Genomic DNA, 27,044 nt, shown 5'->3' with positions numbered 1-27,044 from the left:
CTTCGGGAGGGGGACCTACTGTCGCGCCGCGCGGTGCGGCGCGAGCCGAGAGCTCGACTTCGGCCGGGCGTTCGGCTCGGGCCGCGCACCGCGTTATTAAGACGCGGCGCGCCCCCAGCCTCTCCTGCGCGTTTCGAGGCCCCAGATTTGCTTGGGGCCTCGTTCTTCCTTCTGCCTTTCACTGTCCCAGGGGTCTCTGAACCCTCTTACCTGTTTTTCTTCGTTTCCTTGTCCTTTCTTCTGTTTGCAGTCTGTTGTGTGCCTTTCTTTATGTCTTTTCCTCCTTCCCAGATTCCTGTGCTTTCCCAGCATTCCTTGTTCCCTATTCTCTATGGTTCCTCTACTATTCTGTTCTATATATTGTTTCCCTATCTAAGATGGTGTCCTTTTACTTCCTGTGGGTCACTTCCTGTTTGTTGGTATATAAGGGCTGTGTTTTTCCTCTTTCCTTGCGCTGCAACACTTTCTGCTCAGTTGGTGTCTTCGCTCCTGATTTCCTTGCCTTTTGGTTTTGGACTCAGCATTCTGTGTTTTCTGAATTTTGCTCCTTTTGGATTCCTGTTTGTTTGTTCTTGTTTTTCTCCAGGACTTTTCCTGTTTGGAGGTTTTTCCCCTTTGGAAGGGGTTTTTCCCTCTGGCGCTACTTTCTGAAGGGCACGGTCTGTTCTTGGTGTCTCCATTGCCTACAGCACCGTGGCTACCAGAAAGAGTCGCCCCTTTTTGGGCCAAAGCCGAACATTGAAGATTTACGCCACCAGATCTGCAAATTCCAGGCGCAAGCAGCACGTGAGTCGTGACACCACCAGGGTTACTATGAGAAACATAACAATGGAGGAGCAATAATATTTTGTAAAGTGAATCGTCCTCAAAACGATACTGCTGGGCAAATCTGTCTGCCTACTAAGTCACACAAAGCTTTTCTAAATTTCACAAATAGCCAATTATTCAATTTTAATTTTTTTACCACATTCTTGGGCCTGTCACTTCTCTCGAATCTCACCCACAAAGAACACGAAGGAAACCTACCTCTTGTCCGACTCCTATCATTATGTAAAAGATCCTGTTAGAAGTGACCTACATTTGGAGCAGTGGAGGAGCCTTAGCCAGTCGTGAGCCACCCAAAATTTTGAAATGCTCATTGACTGTGAGGGATTCCACACATGCCATTGGCTGAGCCATCCACCTTGCAGTCAATCAGCAGTAGTTGTAGCCTTTTCTGGAGCAGACTAGGCTTGGTTGGAGATACACAGAGAGCCGAGCCTCAGCTCGCAACTCCCCACATTCACGTGTGGAGACACGTGTGAGCCTGACACAACCTTGGGAACAATAGTGGAAGAGTCTGACTCCAGCCAGGAACCCCAAGAGGAGCAGAAGTGCCTGCCTGGCAGGCAGCAGAAAGCAGTGGCTGCTGAGGGCTTCCTACAGGATGAGACTGCCACACCAATCAATTTTGGGTTCATGTTGGCTGCCCATGTTGAGCCTTCTGCTCCAGCTGCAGTATGCAGGTAGGACCAGAGATTAGGTGTGACGTGTGCTTGAGGCAGGTGAGTGCACAGAGCACAGGGAGGCAGTGTGTGGGCTGTGGATGGGGTTCCTTGCATGCTGTTGCCATTGTTTACATTTTCACTACAGTTGTGCTATTCCACCCTGCAAATAATGTTGATGTTAAAATACACGAGCTGCGCTCCCCAAGCACGGGCTGCCAGCACAGAATAGTTGCTTCCTGATGTGCAGAACTCCATTAAATTTTGCTGATATTTTACATACCTCTGCAGAATTCCTTGGAATAGAACACCGCAAATTCTACCCACTCTTACTAACCATACAACCTAAGGCACACTTGTGAGTTCATTTAACACTAGACAGACAGAATGCTCCAAACAGGCAATGCTCATAAAAATCAAGACCCTTCACACTCTGAGACAATCATCTTTAAATGACAGCAAATGAGTCATTCAAGAACAAGAAAGCACATTATTTATTCAAGAACAAGAAAGCACATGGCATAAACAAAGCAAGTAAATATCCAAACAAATGAAATCTGTTCTTTTTGCAGAAACCCAAGGGAGCCTACTTTGAGTAATCCATCAACCTCAAAAAATCTCTCCGTGCTCTGCCATATGCTCTTGTATTTCATTTATTTTACAAATGCAACACCATCTATCAATTTTTCATGACACAACAGATCTAGGTTCAGGTGTGGTGCTATAACTCAAGGTGCTTAAGAAATACAATAACGTTCTAGTCACATTGCAGGGCCTGCGTTGACTGCTGCAGTTAACATTATCTTCATGAACTTCTGCATCACATAGAGGCTAGTGATGACTGGTGTAAAAGACTACATGACTAACAGCGAACCACCTCAGGAGGCCAATACAACAAAAGGAGTGTTGACTAAAGACATGTGAGAAGGAAAAGACCAGGCGATCCACATTTTCATTTTTTGGGCCTAGAATCTAGAACAACCACCCTTCGTACAACATGTTTGCTGCACCATCCCCAATTATAGGAAGGCACTAAAAGCTCATCTCATTAGGGAGCACCTAATTAGTCGCCCCAGTTCCTCTGGCCTCTTAACTCCTTTGGTCCATAAACCAAACAATAAAAATACATTAGTTATCCAGCCCTCCCCACTGTGTACCATACAGAATCGGTCCCTAACCTATCCGAATATGACCTTGATTCCAACCTATGTGCTTTACACGTGCAATGTATACATAGATATTTGCCCAATCTGAAAACCTTAGTAACTGCTAACAAAATTCAGTTTATTAAACAAATTAAAGCAGTTGTCAGGAAGTGCCTACATGAACTGGAAGCAAATTAACACACGAACCAAAGACTGCAAAAGGATTTTTTTGGCAGTCATCACTAACTTGCCTCGAGATGCTTTCTGGTCACTGGGGTCGAAGTGCATGGGATTCACAAAACATGAACAGTCAGAAGTATGAAAGTTGAGCAAAAACGAAGTTAACGGAAATCATTTTACCTTGTGCATGCTTGAACTTTAACTCTATTTAAATTATTTTTGTCGTCTTCTACTGTGATGTTCAATGCAAACGTTTCTGTTCCATCCACACTTCTTCTGCGCCTCGCAGAAGGCATAATGTTGTAAGCCACATTCATCTGTAAGGTAAATATACATTATACATGCGAGAGGTCGTTGGACAACACAGATTTAAGCGTCCTAAGGTGCACCCTTCTAGCTGCTTCACTGCACTTTTGAAATTAATATTAGAATCGTAGTGCATTGAAATAAGGGCGAGGCTGTCTTTTGATCATTTTTCCTAACTCAAGGATTCGAATCGGCATGACAACATAGATTAACCTGTCATTTTAGGCTAGGTCACCTCTCACATCCAATTCAGATATTACATCCAATTCAGACATTAAAAGATTAATTCATTAGTAAAATGGACCGTTCAGTAAACAACTTATTTCTGTCCCAAACAGGAGATTCCACTCTGGGCGAGATTGCAGGGGACAGACTTAAGATGTTTCACACATAACAGGCAGGAATAAGCTTAATGGAAAGACTAAAGTGCTTACTTTATTCCAGAAATAAGTGTGCATATTAAACTGCAGGAATTTTTGATTGTTTAAAGAGATGTATTTCATCAACACATTTATAAAAGCAAAGTGCTTTGCGGTCTGCTTGGTGAGAGCCACTCCAGGAGTGGCATCAGTAAGATTTGCGTAAGGCTGACCAAGGTTTTTGATTTTTGTTTCTTTTAACTTTCCTAAACCGTCAGCAAGTCTTTTAAATTGCCACAGGAGCAATTCGTTTTGTCCAGATACTGAAATGCAACTTGAATCTTTGCAATCTATCTTATTATCAATCTGTTTATTTATTTCCTTTGCACGGCTTTCACTCCACTTCTTTGGTAAACTGAACGTTTTTGTGTAGATTAGCTGAAAAGAAAATCTGTTGAAAATTCACCAATTTATTTGGCTGAAAAATTCAGTAAAATGCGTTTTTTTTGCACTGCATGTCGGCCACAAAACATTCCTACATACCACTGCGATTCGGTATTAGGAAGGCAGGCCCTTGACACGCCCCTCCCTAATACCGAATCGGTATGTAGTCGCAATTCCAAATTGCGATTCAGTAACTCTTTACGGAATGGCAAATTGGGATTCATACATACCAAAATGCATTTTTGTGGTCAAATGCATGATACATCTGGCCCCTTAATTTATAAAAAACTAAGAAACCTACATGTACTCTGCAAAAGGAGATGGTCCTCACAAAAGGTGCAATTTACATCTTTACCTGGAAAAAAGCAAGTCCACTACCCAGAGCTGTAACATTGATTGCAAGTGGCTGAAACACGGGTATCTAAAATATAAACACAAACATGGTCAGTGTCACTTTAAGACATTTTCTATTTACAGATCAGATAGACCATGGTAAGATGTTTTTACCTCAGCTTTCTGTAGCACCAAGCGATTAACAGAATTAATTTGAAACAATTTAGGGACAAAATTTCCAGGTCCAGTGACAGAAACCTTGAGAGAAGCGTTGCTAGATCCATACAGTGCTGCAAATTCAGATAGAGCCTGCAGAGCCATTATGGTATCCTGTAAAAAATATAAAAACCCATGAACATAGCTATTAACAATACTTCACCAGATAAATGAGCATTTAAAATTTTGCAGTTTACATTTCCACAGAATCCCAAAAAATTTGTCTTTCTCTTCTTTTACATAAACCCCTCATAGAGCACTTACTACTTATAATTAAATTCAATTCAACAATCATCTTAAGTATGCCTGTTTTTGACCGACTGGGGCAATACAAGATAACGTGCTTGAAGTAGCCCAGTAGTCCCTAAAAAAAAAAAAGAAAATCTTTTTAAATAGTTAATATGAAGTTATCGTTTTGTGTTGTGAATTGTAAATGGGGTGGCCATTTCAACAGAACCATTTGATGATGGTGTAATTTTGCAAAACCTGCGAATACCCAGGGAGAGTGTCCTGGCGCCAGCTAAAAAAAAGCATTTGCAATGCAATGGGTCTCGCATTTGCTTGAGTTAGAGCTATTAACGTTGTAAACGTCTAACCGGTCTTTTTGTGCCACACAAACTGAAATTTAAAAGTAAAACAGTTTCACATGAGCGAATCAATTCACAGTGCCACAGCCGCCATGAGCATCTGCGGGAAGAGACACAAAAAAGGAAAAAGAAGTTCGCTCACAGTCATACTTATCGGCAAAAGCGCAATAAGCCATGTAACAGGGGCGATGACCAAGACGGTAACAAAAGCTCCCCAAGGAGCGACAAACCTAAACCATTTACAAATGTCAAAGGATTTATGAAGGGCAAGCCCATGAACGAGTGTTAGTGATGGGTGTGAAGTGGGCGTTGTTAAAAGCCCTTATACATACCAACATGTCTGAAAAGCAGCGCTTGTGCGCTGCTCATCACAACCTACTGAGGAAGTCAAGCCACTAAGGAAGGGGATTTGCAAGATAAAGAATTAGATGGAAATCTGGTGAGTATTTACTTATTTTCAAATTTATTGGGGCAATTTTCAATATGGAAATTTAAAGGTAGGGCTTTTCGTGTTTCAGCAGTAACTTTTAAGTATGTTCAGCCTCCCATCCTGGCCTTGCCAAATTTATGGATAGTTGCACAGTATATGAAGCTGGAGAGAAGGTCCTTGACAGTGTCTACATAGAGAAGTAGATGGCCATGTAATTCCTGGAAGAAAGACTGTGATGAGAGTTGTGACAAAAGCATAGAACAGCGCACATGCATTAGGAGCCAATGTAGGCTCACTCTCATTTAAAAACCTTTTGTGGCCTGGGGTCATTGATGCTGCCAGTGCAACTGAATTATCCCAAGAAGGAATGAAAATAATTGGAAATATTTCCAATGAACCTGTCTGTGGATTCAAAAACAGTTCTGTTACTTACAAATAAAATTTAGGTTGCAAGAAGTTTACATATTAGTGTCCAATGCTATCATTGTGGATATACAAGCCAGGTGGTGTCCTTCAAATTCTGTATGGCTGAAAAAAGGTTATATGTTCTCTGTGGAACTTCAGGTCACTTTGCTGTAATTTGCATGAAACAAAGTTTGAGTTAGTTGGGTTGACATCACACAGGATGAACAGGTTTAGTTAGTGGCAAGCCTTTGGTGTACGGTGTAGAAACATTTGAACTGAAAAAGAACAGGAATCCTTTTAGCTTGAATCATTGCAGGAGGAATCTCTCAGAATCTGCACAAGCACTCAAGTGCCAGGGTAGCTATCACCACTCATGATACCTTTTTGAGACATTGGAAAGATGACATCTTATTCAAGTCTGATATCAAGACCTAATCGTTCCAAGCCTTAAAATATTTCTAATTAGGTACCTTATATTCCCTATAGAATTTCAAGGATATTGTATTATAGGTAACATTTAAGGTGTTTTTGAGACAACAAACATGCATGGGTGGCTGCACCAAGGTATGCTGCAAATTGTTCTATTGCCCTGCCGAGAAAGACAAATTATGTTTTTTTTGTGAGCTAAGCAAAGAATTTGGGAGTCACAGAATGAAGGTCTGCAATCAAGTTACTGTAGTCGCGCATACTGAGGCTGTTAATGAAAGAGTTAACATGCATGTTTTGGATGAGTTCACCAAGCTTATTGAAGGTCACCAAGATGCTTTTAAGCTGTCCTGAAAGGATTTAACTATCAATGAAACTTAATGAGGGCTCCACACCTGTTAAGCACAGACTGAGAAATGTCTCACTGGATGTAAGACCGGAACCTTCCCACATGCAATGTCAGGTGAAATCTGAAGGCCCTATTGAAACAATAGATAGTTCCAATTGGCTTTCCTTATTGTGGTGGGTAAAATATAACTAAGAGTTTAAATTGACCTTAAAGCACTCAACCAGTGTATTTGGGTAGCTGCTCACCTCCTACCAAGATCAGATGATCTAATGGTCAAGTTAGACAATGCTACCATATTCAGGAACTTAGACCTCCAGTTACCATATAATCCAATCGCTCTTGCATCCTCATCACGCCACTTAATGGCATTTGTCACACGCAATGGTGTCTCCAAATACAAACTAATGCCATTCCATTTGGCATCGGCTGCTGCCATTTTTTATAGGGAAATGTAGAAAACTATAGAGGATGTGGGGGACGTTTTGACCTTCCAGGATGATATTTGTGTGGTTAGGAAGAACTGGGAAGAATGCAATTGTAGCACTGATGTTGTTTTTGAAAGACAGAGAGTGGATAGTTACAACGGAGATGTGACACGTCTTCTTGTGCAGGAAGACATGGAATACAGGGGGCATGTTATTACTTCAGATAATATCAATTCCTGGTCAGGATTGGTTAAGGCCATGAAGGAGTCTCCTTTTATTACAAACAAAGAAAAAGGGATGCCCTTTTTAGGACTTTTTGTGAATTCTACACAAAATTCCTACTGACCTTTGCCACTCTGGCTGGACTCATGACACTTTTACTAAAAAATAAAATAAAACATAGCTTATCTGGGGAAAAGGGTAGATTGATGCATTGTGTCACATAAAGACATTTTTGTTGAATGTGCCTCTTCTGTTGCCCTTTGTTCCTGCTTTATCTGTGTGTATCACTGTTGATGCACTTGAAGGGGGGCTAGGTGCCATTGTTAAGGAAAAAATTGCAAAAGGGCAACATACTGTTGCTTTTGCATTCTGGGTATTGAATGATGCTGAAAACACCTGCTCAGTAATTGAGAAGGAAATTCTAGCCTATATATGAGCAGTCCAGAAATTTAAGAACTATCTATGGGATACCAAATTTATCGTGAGGACAGATCACAAATGTCCTGTGCTTATTTTCAGTAGACCTGGTGTACACTCAGACTTATGTCAGGGTTACCTAGTCTGAATACAAACTTACTTGAACACTGAGAAACATGTTTCTGAACCGACTAAGAGGAGAGCTAATTTTTTTTGTCATGCATGCCTTTGAAAGATAAATATTCTGTGGAATTTGAGAATGAAGATATGGAGTGCATCATTGCTCTGGTTGATTTTGAATCCCAGAACACCCTATCTGAAGTCATTAAGGGTTGCTGGATGCAAAAAATATTCAGATGGGCCAATAAGGGTTGGCCTAGAAAATTAAGTTTGTCTGGAAACCTTTAGTGTTTTGACAAAGTCACATCAGAATCAGCTGTTATGAAAAGTATGTGTTATTCAGGGAAGATGAGCTAGTTCATCTTAGCGCCATCAGGGGGAAACTGTTGGATTTGGGGCGCAATGGGCTTTAAGTATGACTCCTAGTAAGAAAAGGCTCTATGAAACCTATTGGTGGCCCAGGATGGGTTCCGATTTGGAATATAATGTTAAAGTTGCAATGTCTCTAAGGCTGTTGACAGACATCTAGTCACTAGGAACTTTTCTATGGAAACAATTAATTTTGTTGAGCATATGTGGTAGAAAGCTGTTTTTCTTGGACCATTTACATGCTCTGTAAATAAAGTTTACTGTTTTACTTATTGATTACAAATCAAAATGAATTGAAGTGTAATTTGATGGAAAATGGAATACTGCATGCCTTACTGAATTTATGAAGTAGTGTTTTTGCACCTGAGGGCCTACTGAATGTGCTCATGACATAATGGAGGTCAGTTTCCCTCTAATGATATTCTAAGGTTCTTGAAAGGGATGGACATTGAACTTAAAAGAAAAAGCCTGTAACACCCCCAAGGCAAGAGACTTGTGGAGAGAGCTAATGGACTTGTTGAGGTGTGTGTCAGATTAGTTCTTTCTAGTGGCTTGAAAGTTGAAAAGGTAATCCACCTACACACCATATCACACTCCATTACAGCTGTTACCCCTTTCAAAGCTCCTACAGGATGCAAGCCTTTTACATTGTTAGAGATGTAATTGATTGGTTACTCCAGCAAAACATTCCCTTAGTGGGATTTTTGCAGATGAAATACCTTGTATTTGGATCTAGGCTGTACTACACATTTTTGAACATGCATAGATCCAAGGGGCAGAGTCTCATCACATTCAAGATAGTTGGGTCCTTTAGAGAGCTTGACGAGCTCTGGTTCAAAATCAGCCTTTTTCCCATTCCCTGACACCAGCCGTATCTGCACTGTGTGCTTGCCTGGCTGTGGAGTTTGATGCACCCTAAGGTGGCGAATCTGCAGAATTCAACATGTGGCGGCCTGCTATGTGAGAAACAGGGAGGTTGCAGAGGCACATCTGATGACATGCCAGTCTCCTAATACAACCATCTTGTGGCTGCCTCACTTACCCACCTCTCCCCTCGCACCCTGAGAAGCAGACCTGCTGCACTAGGGGCCAGTTAAGAGACCCAAAGAAGCTGTGGTGGCCTGCCTGCAGTCCTCCTAAATCATCATCCAGACTTCCAGCGACCGCCTCTCCTCAAAGCCTCCGAACTGTTGCCTTCACTCAGGGACTGCTCCAGGGGCAGATGTTGCCAGCGATTGGAACCTGTGCTGCCACCTGCTCTGTCCCATTTACTTCTGACCTGCTCTACTCCGCACACCCAATATATGGCAATACCTGGCAGCCCCATGTTGCTGTCAATCCTCGCTCTCCACCAATATTGCAGTGGCTCACTGGACACCACCTATTTTGCACCCTGTACGGGTGAGGGTGCTGACGTGGCACCTACAACCTCAGTTATGGCATAACAGGATCCTCCTGGACACTCCTGGCTCCCTTCTTCCTGATCTGCAACAGGCATTATGTTTTGGGGGACTGGGTGACATCCGTGGGCATCCCAGAGGTGAGCGAAGGACAATGTAACTTTGCTGTGGGGCACATTGTGACACTCCTGCCCCCACTCCTCTGTCTCCTGCCTCCAACATCTGGGATAGTCTCCATGCTCCTGCACCCTGGCCTTTTGCCATCCTGATTTCAACTCCTACTTTACCCCCTACCTCCAGCTCAGATATTTGTAAACCCAAAAGTTCTGCGACACAGCAACTCCTCTTTTCGGAAGCAAAGGCTGGCCTCTCAACTCCTGATGCAGTAGTTTGTCCAACATTACTATGGAGACCCTGATGAGGCAACTCACCTCCAATAAGAGGATGATAGCCTTGGTACAGGAAGCCATGAAATCAACTGCCAGTGAAGCCCACGAGAGTGGACATTAACTTGTTTCAAATCCATTTGAATGTGGCTGACCACAAAGTGATGGAAGATCATATGGCTGCCTAGGACAGGGAACTGTGGGACATGAAGTCTGGTACCTGCAGAAAAAACTGGTTCATGTCAAAGACTGCAGCAGGCAGAACAATGTCTGTGTCCTAGAGCTGCATGAGGCACTAGAGATGGAGGACATAGGGAGATTTCTAGCCACCTGCTTGCCTGCACTAACTGGACTGGTGTTCTCATCACCGATGTAGTTCCAGAGAGCCCACAGTATCTACTCTTGAACAAAGCCAGAGCAACAACACACCCTACAATTTCCTGTCTTCTATGTCACCTGCAGGTTCAGTAACTCATATCTGCAGCTAAAAAGCAGTGTAAGCTCTTCCTCTACAAGAACTCAGACATACAGATGCCGACTTCTCCCATGAAACAACGGTTCATAGGAAAAACGTACTTGCTCTGCAGCCACACCTTAGTACTCTGGACATTTGCTAAGGGCCACTGGAACCAGCCACGATCCTCAACACACTGGAGACCAGTGTTATGGACACATTCAATCTATGGGCCTTACCGGTGTGGGTTTCAGGCCCGCTTTATTTGCTTGTCTACCCAAACAATACAGGTGAAAGGCCCGACCCCTCATCAGAATAATGATGACTGGAGGCGATGTTGAAAAAATGGGATGCCCAGGACATTTTGGGCATCTCACAACCGGCAAATGAAGAAAAGGAACAGAGACAAGCCCAACTCACCTTTGAGTGAGGTCTGCAGCCTGCAATACCACTTTTATTTTTTCAAACTCTTTGGACAATTGGGCTTGGCCCCATGACACCTTGCTAGTCACACAGAGGGTAAGATCCACCCTTGTCTGAGGGATTATATTGTTATATGGGCAGCAGGAGGATTTGGTTGCCTACCTCTGGTGAAGTAAGTTTTCTGATAGAATGGCCTGTGCCACCCACCCGGCCTTCTACTTACCTTGCTTCAATTTCCTGTAGGTTGATTGACTGATGCACACTCATGGATGCCTTACAGCCACATGTTCACTCTTTCCTTCCTTTTAACCTTCCTTTTAACCTTCCTTTTAGCCCCTTGGGGATGGGTGGCTTCCTACAATTTACACAGATACCACAGCCAGCTGAAGGGATGGGGAATGGGAAGCACTTGCATGTTTAAAGTAGTTTACAATTTTAATTTACTCAGCATATTTCACTGTGGTGAATCTATCGATTGTGTGCATTTCATATTTGTATTTCTGTTTTTGTGTCTGTTGCTCTCCCATCTACTGAACATCATGGTCACAGGCTTCGCCACACATTCCACTATGGATAAGTACAGCACAGGTCACAATCAAGAGCTCAATTAGGTCCACCTCACTCAATCCCCTCCCCATGACCCGTCACTACTCATCCATGCCTAGGTTACTGAGCCCTTAATCTTTGCAGTGGCTAGTGCACACACAGACTATGCTTGGCTTCCCACAACTTGCATCCCAGATGATTACTGTTATAGCCACACCATGATGACACATGCACGCTGTTAGTCTGTGCGACTTCTATGCGATATTGACTGATGTCATAATGGATTTTGGCCTGCCAGACCCGTGGCACTTGCTCTACAAATAATTCACCAATATCGCAAGCGTTCATGGTTCATGCTGAAGATTCAATTACTTCTTGCTAAACCTTCCTTACAGTGGCTGCATTGCAGGATTGCACTATACTGGATGGCGGTTTGTCTGAACATGCCCAGGTTTATGTTGGTCCTAGACTTTGGTCTTGTAGCCCTAACAGCCAAACACTGGAGAATGAACATGACACCTTTTAAAATGCCTACAGAGAAACAGAACTTGGCATGTCACTTACACCAATACCTGGCAAACAATGAGAGCTTGGTTACATCCTCACAGACTACATCCTCACACACTCAGGGGAATGCTGGGAAGGTGTCATTATAGGTGCCCTGATGAAGGGCAAACGTGCCTCCCTGGACAAACAAACAGCTATAATCAGAGAAATGGGCATTGACCATACAATATACTGATCATTCGTCCTCTGCCCATTTGTGTCGACTTGAGTGAGCTAAGAAGGACTTAAATGTGCTATTCACCTCCAAGGTAGAATATGCCCTGCTTTGCTTGAAACTGTGACACTATGAGCAGGAAGAAAAGACAGGTAGATTGTTAGCAGCACAGCTCCATCAGTGAGAAGCACACCCAGCTCTACGGGCAGTCACAGATGGTTCTGGTGCCCTTGTCACACACCTGCTGCAGACTGCTGACACCTTTGTCCACTAACCAGGTGTCTTTTATAGTACAAAGGCACCAGATGACCCTGCCAGGGAAGTGGTATTTCTGGAACATGTCAACCTTCTGACCCGGTCGGGGACGGCTCCTAGAGTGGAAAATCTCAGAGGATGAGATAGCCACTGCCATCTCTGGCATGCCCCATTACAGTGCTCTGGGAGACAATACATTCCCTATGCAATTCAACAACCTGAATAAGCAGACAATATCGCCCCTATTTTACAAAGCATTTTGAGAAGTCAAAGAACAAGGTGACCTGTCCATGAAAAGTAATAAGGTGCTCATCAGCCTTATTCTAAAGGCTGGCGAGGATCCAACAAACTGGGGCCGGCTATTGCCCAAATTTGCTTCTCAACACAGATGTGAAAATTCTGGCCAAGTCGGCAAACCAACCTGTGAAAGCTCTCCTGAGTCTTCTACAACAAACACAAGTAGGTTTTGTGCAAGGCTGGTCATCCAAAGACCACATGCAGATGCTGACAAATATACTCTGTCAGGGCTGGAATAATGCAGATCATAAAATCCTCCTATTGTTCAATATCGAAAAAGGCATTTGACAGTGTTGAGTGAGGTTATCTCTTCCGCATCCTGGAAAGAGCGGGTATTGGTCAAGAATTCCTGGCCAAGGCCTGCTGGTTATACTCTAACCTCATCTCCCAAATAGATTGCGGTGGGTTCATGTCCTGCACCTTCCCAATTCAGCAAGGAACTCACTAGAGTAATCAGTTGTCTTTACTCATGTTCCTAACAGCACTAGACCCACTATTGATTGCCATCAAACTGTATAGCTCTGATTTATTAGCATATGAATTTGCAATGATGCTTGTGTCTGGATACCAAGGATTGGGGAAATTCAGTTATTATAAACAGTCATGGATGAGCTTGTAAAGGTGTTGCTCAGGATATTAGTAATTTCAATGGAACTAGAGTGTGCTATTTTTAGGTCAAGCATAGCAGCGCCCAAGCGCTGCTTTTCGGACGTATTGGTATGTATCTGGGCTTTTAACCATGCCCACTGCATGCTCTTCATTATCCCTTGTTCATGGGCATGCCTTTCAAAAATCCTTTCTTTTCATTGGTAAATGCTTTACGTTTGTCCCTCCTTAGGGCGGTTTTGTTACCGCCTTGGCTATCGCCCCTGTTACATGGCTAATTGCAATTCTCCCAATATGTTTGACTGTGAGCAAACTTAATTTTCCTTCTGTGTCTCTTCATGATGATGCTCATGGCGGCTGTCGACTCACTTTTGTGAAACTGTATTGCTTTCATTTTTTTATTAGTTGTTTACTGATCATGTCTTTGGTGTGTGTTTTACTTATTTCTCTTGTATGCCCTTTCTCCCTCTCAAAACAGCCTTGGTTTTAAGGGCATGGGTCGATCAGCCTGTGTTTTGGAATATTTCATTCTGAGCAGCTTATGTTTTTGTTTTTCACTATGGGGGTACTACGGTACTGCTTAGAAAGGGCGCATAAACCAAAATCTTCCCCGGCTATCAGGAGCGAAGGGGCTAAGCTGGCCGCTGGTTTCAATTGCTTTCAGAAACACCTCCAAGGGGGAAAAGAGCTTTAACAAAAACAATCCCCATCTGTCCTTCCAGTGAAGTTTCCTCTGTGTGCCAGCAGCCCATAAATATCGCCGTTCATGTGAGCTTGTTACATTAGTTGCTAGTTCTGATCTGCCTAGTTCAAGTTCCTCGCAGCAGGCACATTAACTTTCTGCGCTACCGTATAATTAGTCCAAGCTTCCACTAGAGAAAAGTACGCTCTCTCCCCAGAAATAACATTAATCACCAGAGTTATTTTAAAATTTGAAGACTGAATGCAGTCTGTGATCTGCCTACAACACGTTCTTTGCAGCAGCCACATTACCCTCTGCACTGCCTTATAATAATTCCAAACTTCATCTCTTGCTTACAGCGCTGCATTTAGTATTACCAAAAGAGACACTTGGGAAAGTCATAACAAAACCAAAATGAAAGCACAACACAAGCAACGGAAAATTTCCTTCTTTGCAATTTCAAGTTAGCCTGCTTTAGTATTCAGTGCTCATAAAAGTATATGCATCAGTTATTAGTGTAAGGTGTAAAGTGAAAGCTGAACCTAGAAACAAATACTTTTCGTGTATGCTAACAAGGCAATTGTGGGTATCGTAAGCTAAAAACAAAGCTTATGGCTTCACTATCAAGGAAAAATAAATCAGCCTTCTGTGTAGAGAAACAGCTGGATCTAAAGAAGGCACACTCATTATGTTTGCAGTACTTAACTTGAGCCGGTGTGTTCAGATACAGGGCACAAACATTTTTGTTAAAGGGCCATCAGTTATTTTTCTGCCTCACTGATTTAGTGTGGGCAAAATTAAGAATAATTTATTAGAAATGCAAACTCATAATGTGAAAATGTCCTTCAGCTCTAAACTATAAACAAGCTGCCAGGCTGGAAGTTTAAACAGCAAGATGTTATCATGTTGTAGAAAACATTTTTTTAATGCAAGGACATGATTCATTCTTTACTCGTAAACACTCTGAAGTACAGCAAATTAACTTAAAAAGAATGTTGGGGAGAGGAAAGTTTAACGTGAAAAACAAAAACCCAGAGAAAGGGCAGCATCCCCCAGATGAAAGAGTGTAAATGGCTGGCTGTGGCTGGTTGACTTCAGAGATGTTATCAGATGCTATAAAACTTTGTAGAGTGAATCACACCTAAACAGTGTAAATTACAGCCAACCACCATATGGGACACACCAGTAAAACAACATGTAAACATAAATATTAAAAGACACAATTGTAATAATATACAGGCATTAGCTTTTAAAAAATATGTATTTTCTGTGTGGCCAATGTGTTCTGAGGTCAGACTATAGTTTTTAAGTGGAAATCGTGTATTTTGTAAGCACATATTTGCCTTCAGTAAACACAAGGTTAGTGTGCTTCAATTAAGCTTTGCCCAATTAACACTGCTAAATAGCATAACTTTGATTTTTTTGCTGCAGAAAAAGGAAGAAGATACATGGAAGTGCTTTAGTTTTATGCAGGGCCAATGGGATTATATGGCAGGAAAAGACAAAATTATGAGGCATGGTTGATCAATTTATGTGACAAGAAAATTCCGGTTATGAATTTACAATGCCAGTAGCTCTAACTCAAGAAAATGTGAGACCTTTTGGATTGCAAATGCTTGTTTTTCTAGCAACAGAGTTGCGCTGTTCCAGTGCCAAAACCTGTGGAGGGTCTCAGCAAGTTTGTGACTGTCACAAGATGAACATTTTATTCTGCATGGACATTTCAGCATGAACATCAATAAAAAGAATTTCTCATCAAATTTAGAAACAGCACAAACCATTAGCCCATGGCATGTTTAAAGCATGCACAAGGTTAATGTTATGGATTGTAATGCAAGTGTTTTCATTTCTTGACACTGCAAAATATTTTTCACCTGTGTAGTTGAATAACCACCCAGACGACTTCTTTGTTGACTCAGCCATTTCATGATAGGAATGCCTTCATTGACTCTCTTCAGTTGTCCACACGCGAGTAGTGCATATGCTGCCATTTCAATCTCTGTTGAGCGTGGCTGCCAGTAGCTGGCTATACCAGCTGCTGGGGACAACCAAAACATCACTCCATCTGAAAGGTAAATAGATGAAACAGGTAAACCCTGCAAACATTATCAATATAACATTTAGTAACAGCCATATATTTCAATGTATTACCTTCCAGGGGCCACATTGTGGACATGACATATTGTCCCACTCTGCATTGTGGCACGCAATTAGGTCTGAACACTGGGCATAGATTGGGACAGTGCAATATATCACAGCAAATGCTGCTTCCAAAGCTGCAGGTCCACTTTTCACTGTGCAGCCGATTACTCGCCTGACTTTCAAAGGGTGAGTGGGGAGCTATCTCTTTGGGGTCAGCATTGAGTGACTCCATGGCCCCCATTTCCAATTGAACCAGTTAGAGGGGGGCACACTGACTGTGTACCACAGCTATGTTAACTCACAGTGTGAATGCTGATGGGTCTTGCTTTCCCTGCTTCAGTGTCTGTAATATGGCATGGATGCAGGCACAAAGACAATAGCTTCACTCATTTGCATGGTGGAATACCCTTTTGAGTTAACACTATTTATTAATTAATGAAAGGACCAGGTGGAACCAGATGGAGAGAAAACACCAGCTTAATGATTGTGCTCAGCAACAATTTCTAATGTTAGGTTTTCATCTTGGGAATTTAAAAAAGTATGTGACAAGCACTGGCACAGCCAATCAGTCACACTTTGCCAATGCTTCCTTTTTCCTGGTACTAGTTTTTCCAAAGCGGTACATTCATTGGAAAATACAGTCGGAGAGTTGGTCATCTTGGAATGTTAGTTTTTATACTTTTATGACAGCGGTCACAGTACATATAGATGCAGCAATTGACTGTGTCAATGCTTCCAAAAATATAACGTACCCATTGGCAAAACTAATAGCTGCAGCCGGCCATTTTGGAACAATAGTATGTATAGCCTTCTTGTTGCATCTTGACATAATGTGCACCATCTTAGAAACAATGCAGTTGCCTTTCAAGATGGCCACCAGACTGAGTATATATGGACATCCATCTTTGAAAAATAAAAAAATATCATTCCAGGGTCGCTGGTCACAGCAAAAGACTTTGCTAATGCCAGCACAATTTTATAACTAATGGCGAAGCTATTAGCAGTCAGCAGCAGCAGCATGTGGCTGGCTGAGAAGAGTATAAAGCAGGTAGGGGAGACACATAGCTGCAGCAGTGCTCAGTATCAGACGTGGGAGAGAAGAATAATGTGAGGTGAGGTGAAGAAAAATGGGGCAGTTGGATACTAATTGAAAGGGCAAGAATGGTAATGGAGGAAGATTCAAGTGGACAGGAGGATGGGTAGCAAGAAAAGTGTGGGTGAGAGTGAAGAAATGCAGCATATGAAAGAGGGATAAAGATGTGATATTGCATGGAGTGCTAAAACAAGAATGACACAGAAAAAAATGTTCCTTGTTACTAGCACCAGAAGTACACCGCCGTCCAGCAAAAACAAGGGTGAAACCTAAATGCTTCACGAGCAGGGTAAACACAGGAATAGGGAACAAATCCATTGAACTAAGAGCAAGGAATTAAAATAGGCAATCAAACCAGAAGCAAGGAATGGAAGAAAGCACACTCCAATCATATGGTAAATTATTAGTAAAAAGGCTAGCAGCAACTCACAGTTAAATCACACAGTATTAAATAAGGTTTGATAATGCCAAAACGATTTCAGAATACCATAAATGGGAGAAATACATAGAACTGTAATCAGTTCTCACTGCTAGGTGCATGTTGCAAGATAGTGGCAATAACAATTATGTGATAGCACACAGCAGTTGAGGAAATAGTTATTTTCACAAGTCAGCAAAAAAGTTTCATTATTTTATTTTTGATAAATAAATGTGAATTTATACCTGCTCTCTCTGCTCTTCCGTTCAGCTGGTCAAGAGCCAAGCTTGCATTGGTACTGTTGACCAATGATAAGGCGTAGGTAACCACTGCCAGGGTGTAGTTGCTGGTAATTCCTTCCTGAAACTTCTTCTCAAGAAATTCTATTGCTTTTAAAACTTGGATTCTGTAGATTCTCTAAAAATAATGTGTTCTAGAATTAAAGTCAGTTGTAAGTACTGCATCTCTATCAAGCCCTTTGTGATTCTGCAAATTAGGCCTTAAAACATTTCACAGTTTTAGCTTTACATTTTAATAAAGTTAAAAGTTAAAACAAAGTCTAATTGTGGGCACACAGTTGTACTTTAATATTTGTAATCTTTCAAACTATTCTTGTGCCAGATTTGCTTGATGTGGTTGATGTGGAGTTAAGATGTGAATATATCTAATGTGTCCAAGATTCAAAAGGATAACAATATAAGATAGCAACCTCTTCTTGCACGAATCTCAACCCCAAAAGTCATTAGAGTAGCTTTCTTTCAACACTGGATATGGAAACAGAACCAGTAGCTTCTAAGCTTCACTGAGCTGCAAAGTGCTGGACATAGTTCACAATCAGCATGGTAAAAAGCTTGGGGATATCTAGAGTAGATATCATCAGCAATGATCTAATGCATTTTAATGTATGAGCTAATAAAACAATCTATTTTGCAGAGAGGTTCAACATCCTGAAATTTGTCTAAACTTGTAATTGAAATAATTTACTGGAAAAGGGAAACACAGCTCTAGTAAGCCATCTTGGATAAGAACAATGGAGTTAGCTGTATAATGCTATTATGGTTTAGCAATTTTTGAAGGGTATTCTTTACATTTTGCTAAAAGAAATCAGTAACTCACTAGGGCAGGAGAGACATTTCTTCCAATTGTTCCTTTTCTTGGACACCAAAAAACATTTTATATTAGCAAGATAGCTTACTTATAATAATGAGGACAATTTTAAGATTTATTAAATCTATTGTAATGGATTACATCTCCCATTAATCTCTGGGAATTAGTTAATAGTTGTGAATACAGGCTGTTTTTCAGTCAGGTCTCTGAAACACTAGCTCAGACACATTCTTGAAACCCATGCAAGGGGAACTAGGACAAAGAGACGTTGCTTCATGACACATTGGATATGTTGTATCATTTCCCTGACTGGGTTGTATTTAACACTGATGAGAAAAGTATTTAGGATTACCAGTCACAGCCAGAGGTCTAAGGCCAAAAGAGAAAACCACAAAGTTCCTCTTGGTTTCTCATAATGTCAAATGGCTTTTTAGCGACCTTCAGGCCATGAATCTGTTCACCACTGAATTTAGCGGCCAGGTGCTGACTACTGGCCATTTGGGTGAATTGTGGCACAGTCACTAAAGGGGCTGTGTCAGCTCACAAGGAGGCACATTCTTTCAGTGTCTGAAATGTCCTTAACTCTTGTGATGCAGTCTCAATTTTGCACCTTATATACAGTCCATGTCAGCTGGACTGCAGTTCCTTGCGGTCGCTCAAAGGGAATTCTAGTCACCAGGAGTCATACACCATGCAGGCTCAGCTGCTATCCATACATGTAAGGTATACTAGCAGGGTCTTGCTCTGAAACTAGGTTCTTTTACCCAGACTTGGGAAAACAGCAGCATTAAGGTTTAATGCACACCTTCTTTCCCTGCTTCTTTCTAAAGTTATGCTGAATATGAAGTACTGTGTGTGGAGGACCCTAACATTTGAGAAAATATTGGAAATCCAATTTTAAAACATAAAAATTCTAACCCCTGCCAATAAAAGCAAAGCACAGTTTCTCACTTATTTTATCAGGCATCATACTCTGAAGGGGTGAGGTAGCTCCAGCTGGCTAGTAGGATGTAGATTAAGATGTTGCAACCAGTCATCTAAAGAGGAATTGAGTAGATTCTAGGCACATGTGGAAGAAGACTGTCAAGACAAGATGATTTCATCAAGGGTATGCTTCCTTGCAGGTCCTGGGCTGAATGTGGATTTCAGTTGAATAGCAAGACAAAGGTTCAGCTCATATAAGGAGCCTGGGGTACAGGTACAAGAGGTAACTCCATCAACAGGGACAAATAAAATGGCTTCAAAGTGTTTAAGTGTACTGCCATTTTGTGTGACAAACAATATGTCAATTACATAGAATAGATTTCATTCTTGGAAAGTGAAGGAACTCTACCATGGAGCACTGAATGAAATGAATTGAGGACCCTTCCTCAAGGGCCAGGTACAACGGGCAGAGCTTTTACAGTATCAAATTGGCCACCACAAACTATCAAGCTTTTTCACACACTAATAAGTGTCTTGTAGTCCCCTTCTACTATGTATAGCAGTACATATCAGGTGCACCCCCTCTGAGCAGTGCCTTGCGCTTTGCACAAGATTAACAACAATCATGTGAATCCCTTCCAGTTGTGTCTGATGTCAAATTCACTGGGGGAAAATAAACACAAACTCGGCTAGAAAATAAGTTGTGGAAAACAGCAAATACTTCATGGCCCTTGGTACTCTAAGGGGTAAGTGTAATGTTAATGATGTCAATTTCAGATTATGCGACCCCAGTGTGTGGATATGAGGATGGTTTAAGGTATGAGAGAGGGTTATCCTAGAAGTGAGATAATTCCTGCTCAACTTTTACAGAAGTCCTTTAGTTTAATGAGAGCCAGGCTTTTCCTTTAAACATAATTCTGTAAGATTCTTTCCTGTAATGTTGAAGAGATAATCTGGCAACATGTGTCATTCAGAAAGCTGCAATAATGGCAATACCAGTAAGTAGTGTTGTTATTATTTAGTATTTCTCTAAGAACACACATTTTGTTACTAAACTAGGCAATGCAATGTTTACAGAAATAAACGTAAATAAGAGATATACTATACTGATTCCCATTTTGTGGTGCCAGAGGAAAGAAGATTAAGAAAACGGAGCTCTCATATTCAAGCATAACACCAGGCAAATTACCTCGACATTCCTCACTGATGCCATAAGTATTCCTCTCTTCACAAGGCATGTGTCAGTGATGGTGGATCCATGGTGCATGCAAAGCATACTGTAAAGCCAAGGCATGATCAGTCTGGTAGAAGGGTCTAACTGACCTGTGCCCTCAACACATAGCTCCTACTACATTGACTCGCATCTCCTAACTGAAACATTTAGATTTTAGGGGTTATTTACTTGTTGCCATGGTGGGAGCGTTAGAACTACTTTTTTAACTGTGCACAATTTTAACTACATTAAAAATGGTTTTACTACTGTAAAGATGTGCAGTTACTTGTTATGTTCGCAGATGACCTACCCTGTACTCCACATCTTCTGAAAGAGCAGTTAGTATATAGGCTGTGAGAGTGATGGCACCATTCTGCCCTCCTTGGAGTTCAGTATGTATCACACGTCCTGGTTCAGTGTATTCTCCTGTTTTTGTATTCTGGAATTGTGTGAGCCACATTATAATTCTCTCCAGGACTGCCTGATCAATTGAAATGAAGGGCCGGGCTTGCAGGAAACACCGAAGTACAAAGGATGACAACCTGTGGAGGTACAAGAAACCACATTTTAAATGTAAGCATAGAGAAATGTGTTCAAATATGTGTTGACCTTCTAATTTAAACAATTGAGGGTTGAGCTGAAGGATTAGGGCTGTTTGAGGCTTTGTAGGACTAAACCCTATGCAACTGAATGAAGCCTTCACAAGCCAGGAATTCAAAGCAAAACCATCAGTATTTATTCAAGATGAAGTTAATTACAGAAGGCAAAATGCTATTCCATAAATCATGGCGAATCAGCAACTAAAAAGTCAATTAGTATCAAAATCAAATGATAAAAGATGATCAACATAAAGTTATCTCTAAAGCAAGTATCGTCTAGAATCACAGTATAGTTAAGCAGGGGGACCAAGACAGTCTGTCTCAATATAAAGCCCCAAAAATCTAAGTATAAATCAACAGACACAGTGACATAGTGTTTGCTCTCTAAGAAAATGCTAATATCCTGGATTATAAATCTAATGACTGTCTACTCCAGAGTCTGCCCAGTTAGAAAGCAGCAATCAGTCTGGTATGTATCTCAAAACATCTTCTTGTATATTGGCTTTTAGGCAGTAAAACCAATCACACCATACGGTAGGACATTGCACAATAGGACTGGCACCAACCCCTCAGCATGGAATGACTCCTGGTGGCCCACCTCCCTAGGAACCGCACCCACGCCCACCACCCACGCACGGAACCTGGGATTCAACCTGGACTCCACACTCAGCATGACTCAGCAGGTCAACGCCATCTCCTCTTCCTGCTACAACACTCTCCGCATGCTCCGCAAGATCTTCAAGTGGATTCCTGTCGAAACCAGGAAAACTGTCACCCACGCCCAGGTCAGCAGCCGACTGGACTACGGAAAGGCTCTATATGCAGGAACTACGACCAAACTCCAAACAAAACTGCGAAGAATCCAGAACACATCCGCCTCCCTCATTCTTGACGTCCCACGCTGCAACCACATCTCCCCCCACCTCAGAGACCTACATTGGATACTAGTATCGAAGAGGATCACCTTCAAACTCCTCACCCACGCACACAAAGCCCTCCACAACACAGGCCCAGCCTACCTCAATGACAGACTCACCTTCCACACCCCCACCCACTATCTTCGCTCCTCCAGCCTCGCCCTCGCCTCCGTACCCCGCATCCGTCGCACCACCACTGGAGGAAGATCCTTTTCTTACTTAGCCGCCAGGACCTGGAACTCTCTACCACTCCATCTTCGCCAGACCCAGGACCACCTGACATTCAGGAAACACCTCAAGACATGGCTTTTCGATCAGTAGCTCCCCCCCCCCAGTGCCTTGAGTCCCTAACGGGTGAGTAGCGCGCTTTATAAATCCTTTGATTGATTGATTGATTGATTGATTGATTGATTAACAAGGGCACATTCATTTAAAGCAAATGCATTTGAAATAAAGAAGAGCCGTCACACCTACTTTGCTGCATATTAATGAATGAGGTGTGCATTGTAAATGAAGGATGTGGCTGTAACTTTATGCAACTTAACAGTACCACAGTCAGTTAATTAAAGGCTCCTTCATTCAAAACTAGGTAAATGGCCTGAATGTCGCAAAGACAAGAACATCCAGGGCATGCCTTTCTCAGCGAAACATACATTAATACAATTATTATTTTTTACCACAAATTAACCTTCTATTTTGCTGATTTACTGACACAAAAAGCAAACAGAGACACACATGCACGTGGAGAAAGCTTGTTTACATAAAATAAAAGTGCACTTTCTTCTGCAAATGTGAAATGATGCCAATACAAGGTGTTTGAGAACTAATAAGGGTAACTTATACACATCTAAATTAAGCATTATGTTTTGATTATTAAGAAGTCCATATGTATAACTAAAGAGCAATATTCATGCATTCTACCAGCAAGAGCAATGTAAACACAAATGTGGGCAAGTTTTACAAGTCTTCCTTCCATCAGTTTGTGTATCCGTGAGTGGTGGGGGGGCGAGTTGCAAAACATATTTGAGGTAATTGAGCTCAAGTAGTACATAGGTTGTTTTTCCACTGTTTTATCAAAGTATTGGGTGCACGCCCAATACCTTTTGAATGCACAGGCTTCAATAAATCAAGAATTAGGAGAATCAAGAGCAGTATTACATCAGCATATTCTGAACCTTTGTCCAAATTAGATGTAGACAGCTTTACCATCCCATTTATTCCTCATATGATCCTAGCAAATGAGGATAATGTATTTTTATTTATGAAAACACCCATCAAATAAGACTTACAAATCAGCTCTAGCCACAATTCCACCTGATTTGTTGCCTATCTGGCCAGATGTTGCCTGGCATAGAGTGTTTATGGTCTAGATTGTGAGGCGCTGATGTGCCCACATTTTCGGTCCATTTAACCTCCACATAGTTCCTGATTACTGGCTCAGATGAGAGGAATAGGGCTTTGTAAGGAAATGCCTCCTTGGCATGGTTACCCCCTGACTTTTTGCCTTTGCTGATGCTATGTTTTGAATTGAAAGTGTGGTACCAGGCCCCATCACCAGTTTTCTTTCCCTAACCTGTACTTTTGTTTACACAATTGGCACACCCTGGCATCCAGGTAAGTCCCTTGTAACTGGTACCCCTGGTACCAAGGGCCCTGATGCCAGGGAAGGTCTCTAAGGGCTGCAGCATATCTTATGCCACCCTGGGGACCCCTCACTCAGCACAGACACACTGCTTGCCAGCTTGTGTGTGCTGATGAGGACAAAACGAGTAAGTCGACATAGCACTCCCCTCAGGGTGCCATGCCAACCTCACACTGCCTATGCAGTATAGATAAGTCACCCCTCTAGCAGGCCTTTACAGCCCTAAGGCAGGGTGCACTATACCATGGGTGAGGGTACCAGTGCATGAGCACTGTACCCCTACAGTGTCTAAGCCAAACCTTAGACATTGTAAGTGCAGGGTAGCCATAAGAGTATATGGTCTGGGAGTCTGTCAAACACGAACTCCACAGCACCATAATGGCTACACTGAAAACTGGGAAGTTTGGTATCAAACTTCTCAGCACAATAAATGCACACTGATGCCAGTGTACATTTTATTGTAAAATACACCCCAGAGGGCACCTTAGAGGTGCCCCCTGAAACCTTAACCAACTGCCAGTGTAGGCTGACTGGTTTTAGCAGCCTGCCACACTCGAGACATGTTGCTGGCCACATGGGGAGAGTGCCTTTGTCACTCTGTGGCTAGTAACAAAGCCTGCACTGGGTGGAGATGCTTATCACCTCCCCCTTGCAGGAGCTGTAACACCTGGCGGTGAGCCTCAAAGGCTCACCCCCTTTGTTCCAGCACCACAGGGCATTCCAGCTAGTGGAGTTGCCCGCCCCCTCCGGCCACGGCCCCACTTTTGGCGGCAAGGCCGGAGGTGATAATGAGAAAAACAAGGAGGAGTCACTGACCAGTCAGGACAGCCCCTAAGGCAACCTGAACTGAAGTGACTCTGACTTTTAGGAATCCTCCATCTTGCAGATGGAGGATCCCCCAATAGGGATAGGGATAGGAATGTGACCCCCTCCCCTTGGGAGGAGGCATAAAGAGGGTGTAGTCACCCTCAGGGCTAGTAGCCATTGGCTACTGCCCTCCTTGACCTAAACACACCCCTAAATTCTGTATTTAGGGGCTCCCCTGAACCTAGGAACTCAGATTCCTGCAACCTAAGAAGAAGAGGACTGCTGAGCTGAAAAACCCTGCAGAGAAGACGGAGACACCAACTGCCTTGGCCCCAGCTCTACCGGCCTGTCTCCCCCCTTCGGAAGAAAACTGCTCCAGCGACGCTTTCCCCAGGACCAGCGACCTCTGAATCCTCAGAGGACTGCCCTGCTCTAAAAGGACCAAGAAACTCCTGAGAACAGCGGCCCTGTTCACCCAAGACTGCAACTTTGTTTCCAAAGAAGCAACTTAAAGACAACTGCATTTCCCGCCAGAAGCGTGAGACTTGGAACTCTGCACCCGACGCCCCCGGCTCGACTTGTGGAGAAACAACACTTCAGGGAGGACTCCCCGGTGACTCCGAGACTGTGAGTAACCAGAGTTGCCCCCCCTGAGCCCCACAGCGACTCCTGCAGAGGGAATCCCGAGGCTCCCCCTGACAGCGACTGCCTGACTCTCAGATCCCGACGCCTGGAAAAGACCCTGCACCCGCAGCCCCCAGGACCCAAAGGATCGGAACTCCAGTGCAGGAGTGACCCCCAGGAGGCCCTCTACCTTGCCCAGGTGGTGGCTACCCAGAGGAGCCCCCCCCTTGCCTGCCTGCATCGCTGAAGAGACCCCTTGGTCTCCCATTGAGTCCAATAGAAAACCCGACGTGTGTTTGCACACTGCACCCGGCCGCACCCGTGCTGCTGAGGGTGTACTTTTTGTGCTAACTTGTGCCCTACAAATCCCTCCTGGTCTGCCCTCCGAAGACGCGGGTACTTACTGTAGGAGGCTGGACTGGCTTGTAGTGAGTACCAAGGGGTACTTGCACCTTGCACCAGGCCCAGTTATCCCTTATTAGTGTATAGGGTGTCTAGCAGCATAGGCTGATAGATAATGGTAGCTTAGCAGAGCAGCTTAGGCTGAACTAGGAGACGAGTGAAGCTCCTACAGTACCACTAGTGTCACTTGCACAATATCATAAGAAAACACAATACACAGATATACTAAAAATAAAGGTACTTTATTTTTATGACAATATGCCAAAGTATCTCAGAGTGTACCCTCAGTATGAGGATAGCAAATATACACAAGATATATGTACACAATACCAAAAATATGCAGTATAGTCTTAGAAAACAGTGCAAACAATGTATAGTTACAATAGGATGCAATGGGGACACATAGGGATAGGGGCAACACAAACCATATACTCCAAAAGTGGAATGCGAACCACGAATGGACCCCAAACCTATGTGACCTTGTAGAGGGTCGCTGGGACTATTAGAAAATAGTAAGGGTTAGAAAAATAGCCCACCCCAAGACCCTGAAAAGTGAGTGCAAAGTGCACTAAAGTTCCCCAAAGGACATAGAAGTCGTGATAGGGGAATTCTGCAGGAAAGACACAAACCAGCAATGCAACAACAATGGATTTCTAGTCGAGGGTACCTGTGGAACAAGGGGACCAAGTCCAAAAGTCACAAGCAAGTCGGAGATGGGCAGATGCCCAAGAAATGCCAGCTGTGGATGCAAGGAAGCTGCTACTGGACAGTAGAAGCTTAGGTTTCTGCAGGAAAGACAAGGGCTAGAGACTTCCCCTTTGGAGGACGGATCCCTCACACAGTGGAGAGTCGTGCAAAAGTGTTTTCCTGCCGAAAGACTGCCAACAAGCCTTGCTAGCTGCAAATCGTGTGGTTAGTGTTTTTGGATGCTGCTGTGGCCCAGGAGGGATCAGGATGTCGCCAATTGTGTCAGGGGACAGAGGAGGCGTCGAGCAAGACAAGGAGCCCTCTCAGCAGCAGGCAGCACCCAGAGAAGTGCCAGAAACAGGCACTACGAGGATGCATCAAACAGTGCTCACCTGAAGTCGCACAAAGGAGTCCCACGTCTCCGGAGACCAACTTAGAAAGTCGTGCAATGCAGGTTAGAGTGCCGTGGACCCAGGCTTGGC

General features: G+C 43.0%; 1 protein-coding gene across 1 annotated transcript in view; it reads right to left on the bottom strand.

The window, feature by feature from the left end:
* The window catches only part of LOC138296504 (CD109 antigen-like), a 363,929-nt gene that overhangs the window by 39,242 nt on the left and 297,643 nt on the right, over positions 1-27,044 (bottom strand). The window contains exons 25-30 of the mRNA XM_069235675.1: positions 21,195-21,426; positions 17,886-18,057; positions 15,862-16,052; positions 4,426-4,581; positions 4,274-4,339; positions 2,990-3,126 (exon numbers count right to left, since the gene is read on the bottom strand). Coding sequence (XP_069091776.1) covers positions 2,990-3,126; positions 4,274-4,339; positions 4,426-4,581; positions 15,862-16,052; positions 17,886-18,057; positions 21,195-21,426 — 954 coding nt within the window. The remainder of the gene's footprint in view (positions 1-2,989; positions 3,127-4,273; positions 4,340-4,425; positions 4,582-15,861; positions 16,053-17,885; positions 18,058-21,194; positions 21,427-27,044) is intronic.

Source organism: Pleurodeles waltl, chromosome 5, assembly GCF_031143425.1.
Source record: "Pleurodeles waltl isolate 20211129_DDA chromosome 5, aPleWal1.hap1.20221129, whole genome shotgun sequence".
Taxonomy (NCBI): Eukaryota; Metazoa; Chordata; class Amphibia; order Caudata; family Salamandridae; genus Pleurodeles; species Pleurodeles waltl.
The sequence above is the reverse complement of the archived record's forward strand: the minus strand, read 5'-3'. Positions and strand labels throughout refer to the sequence as shown.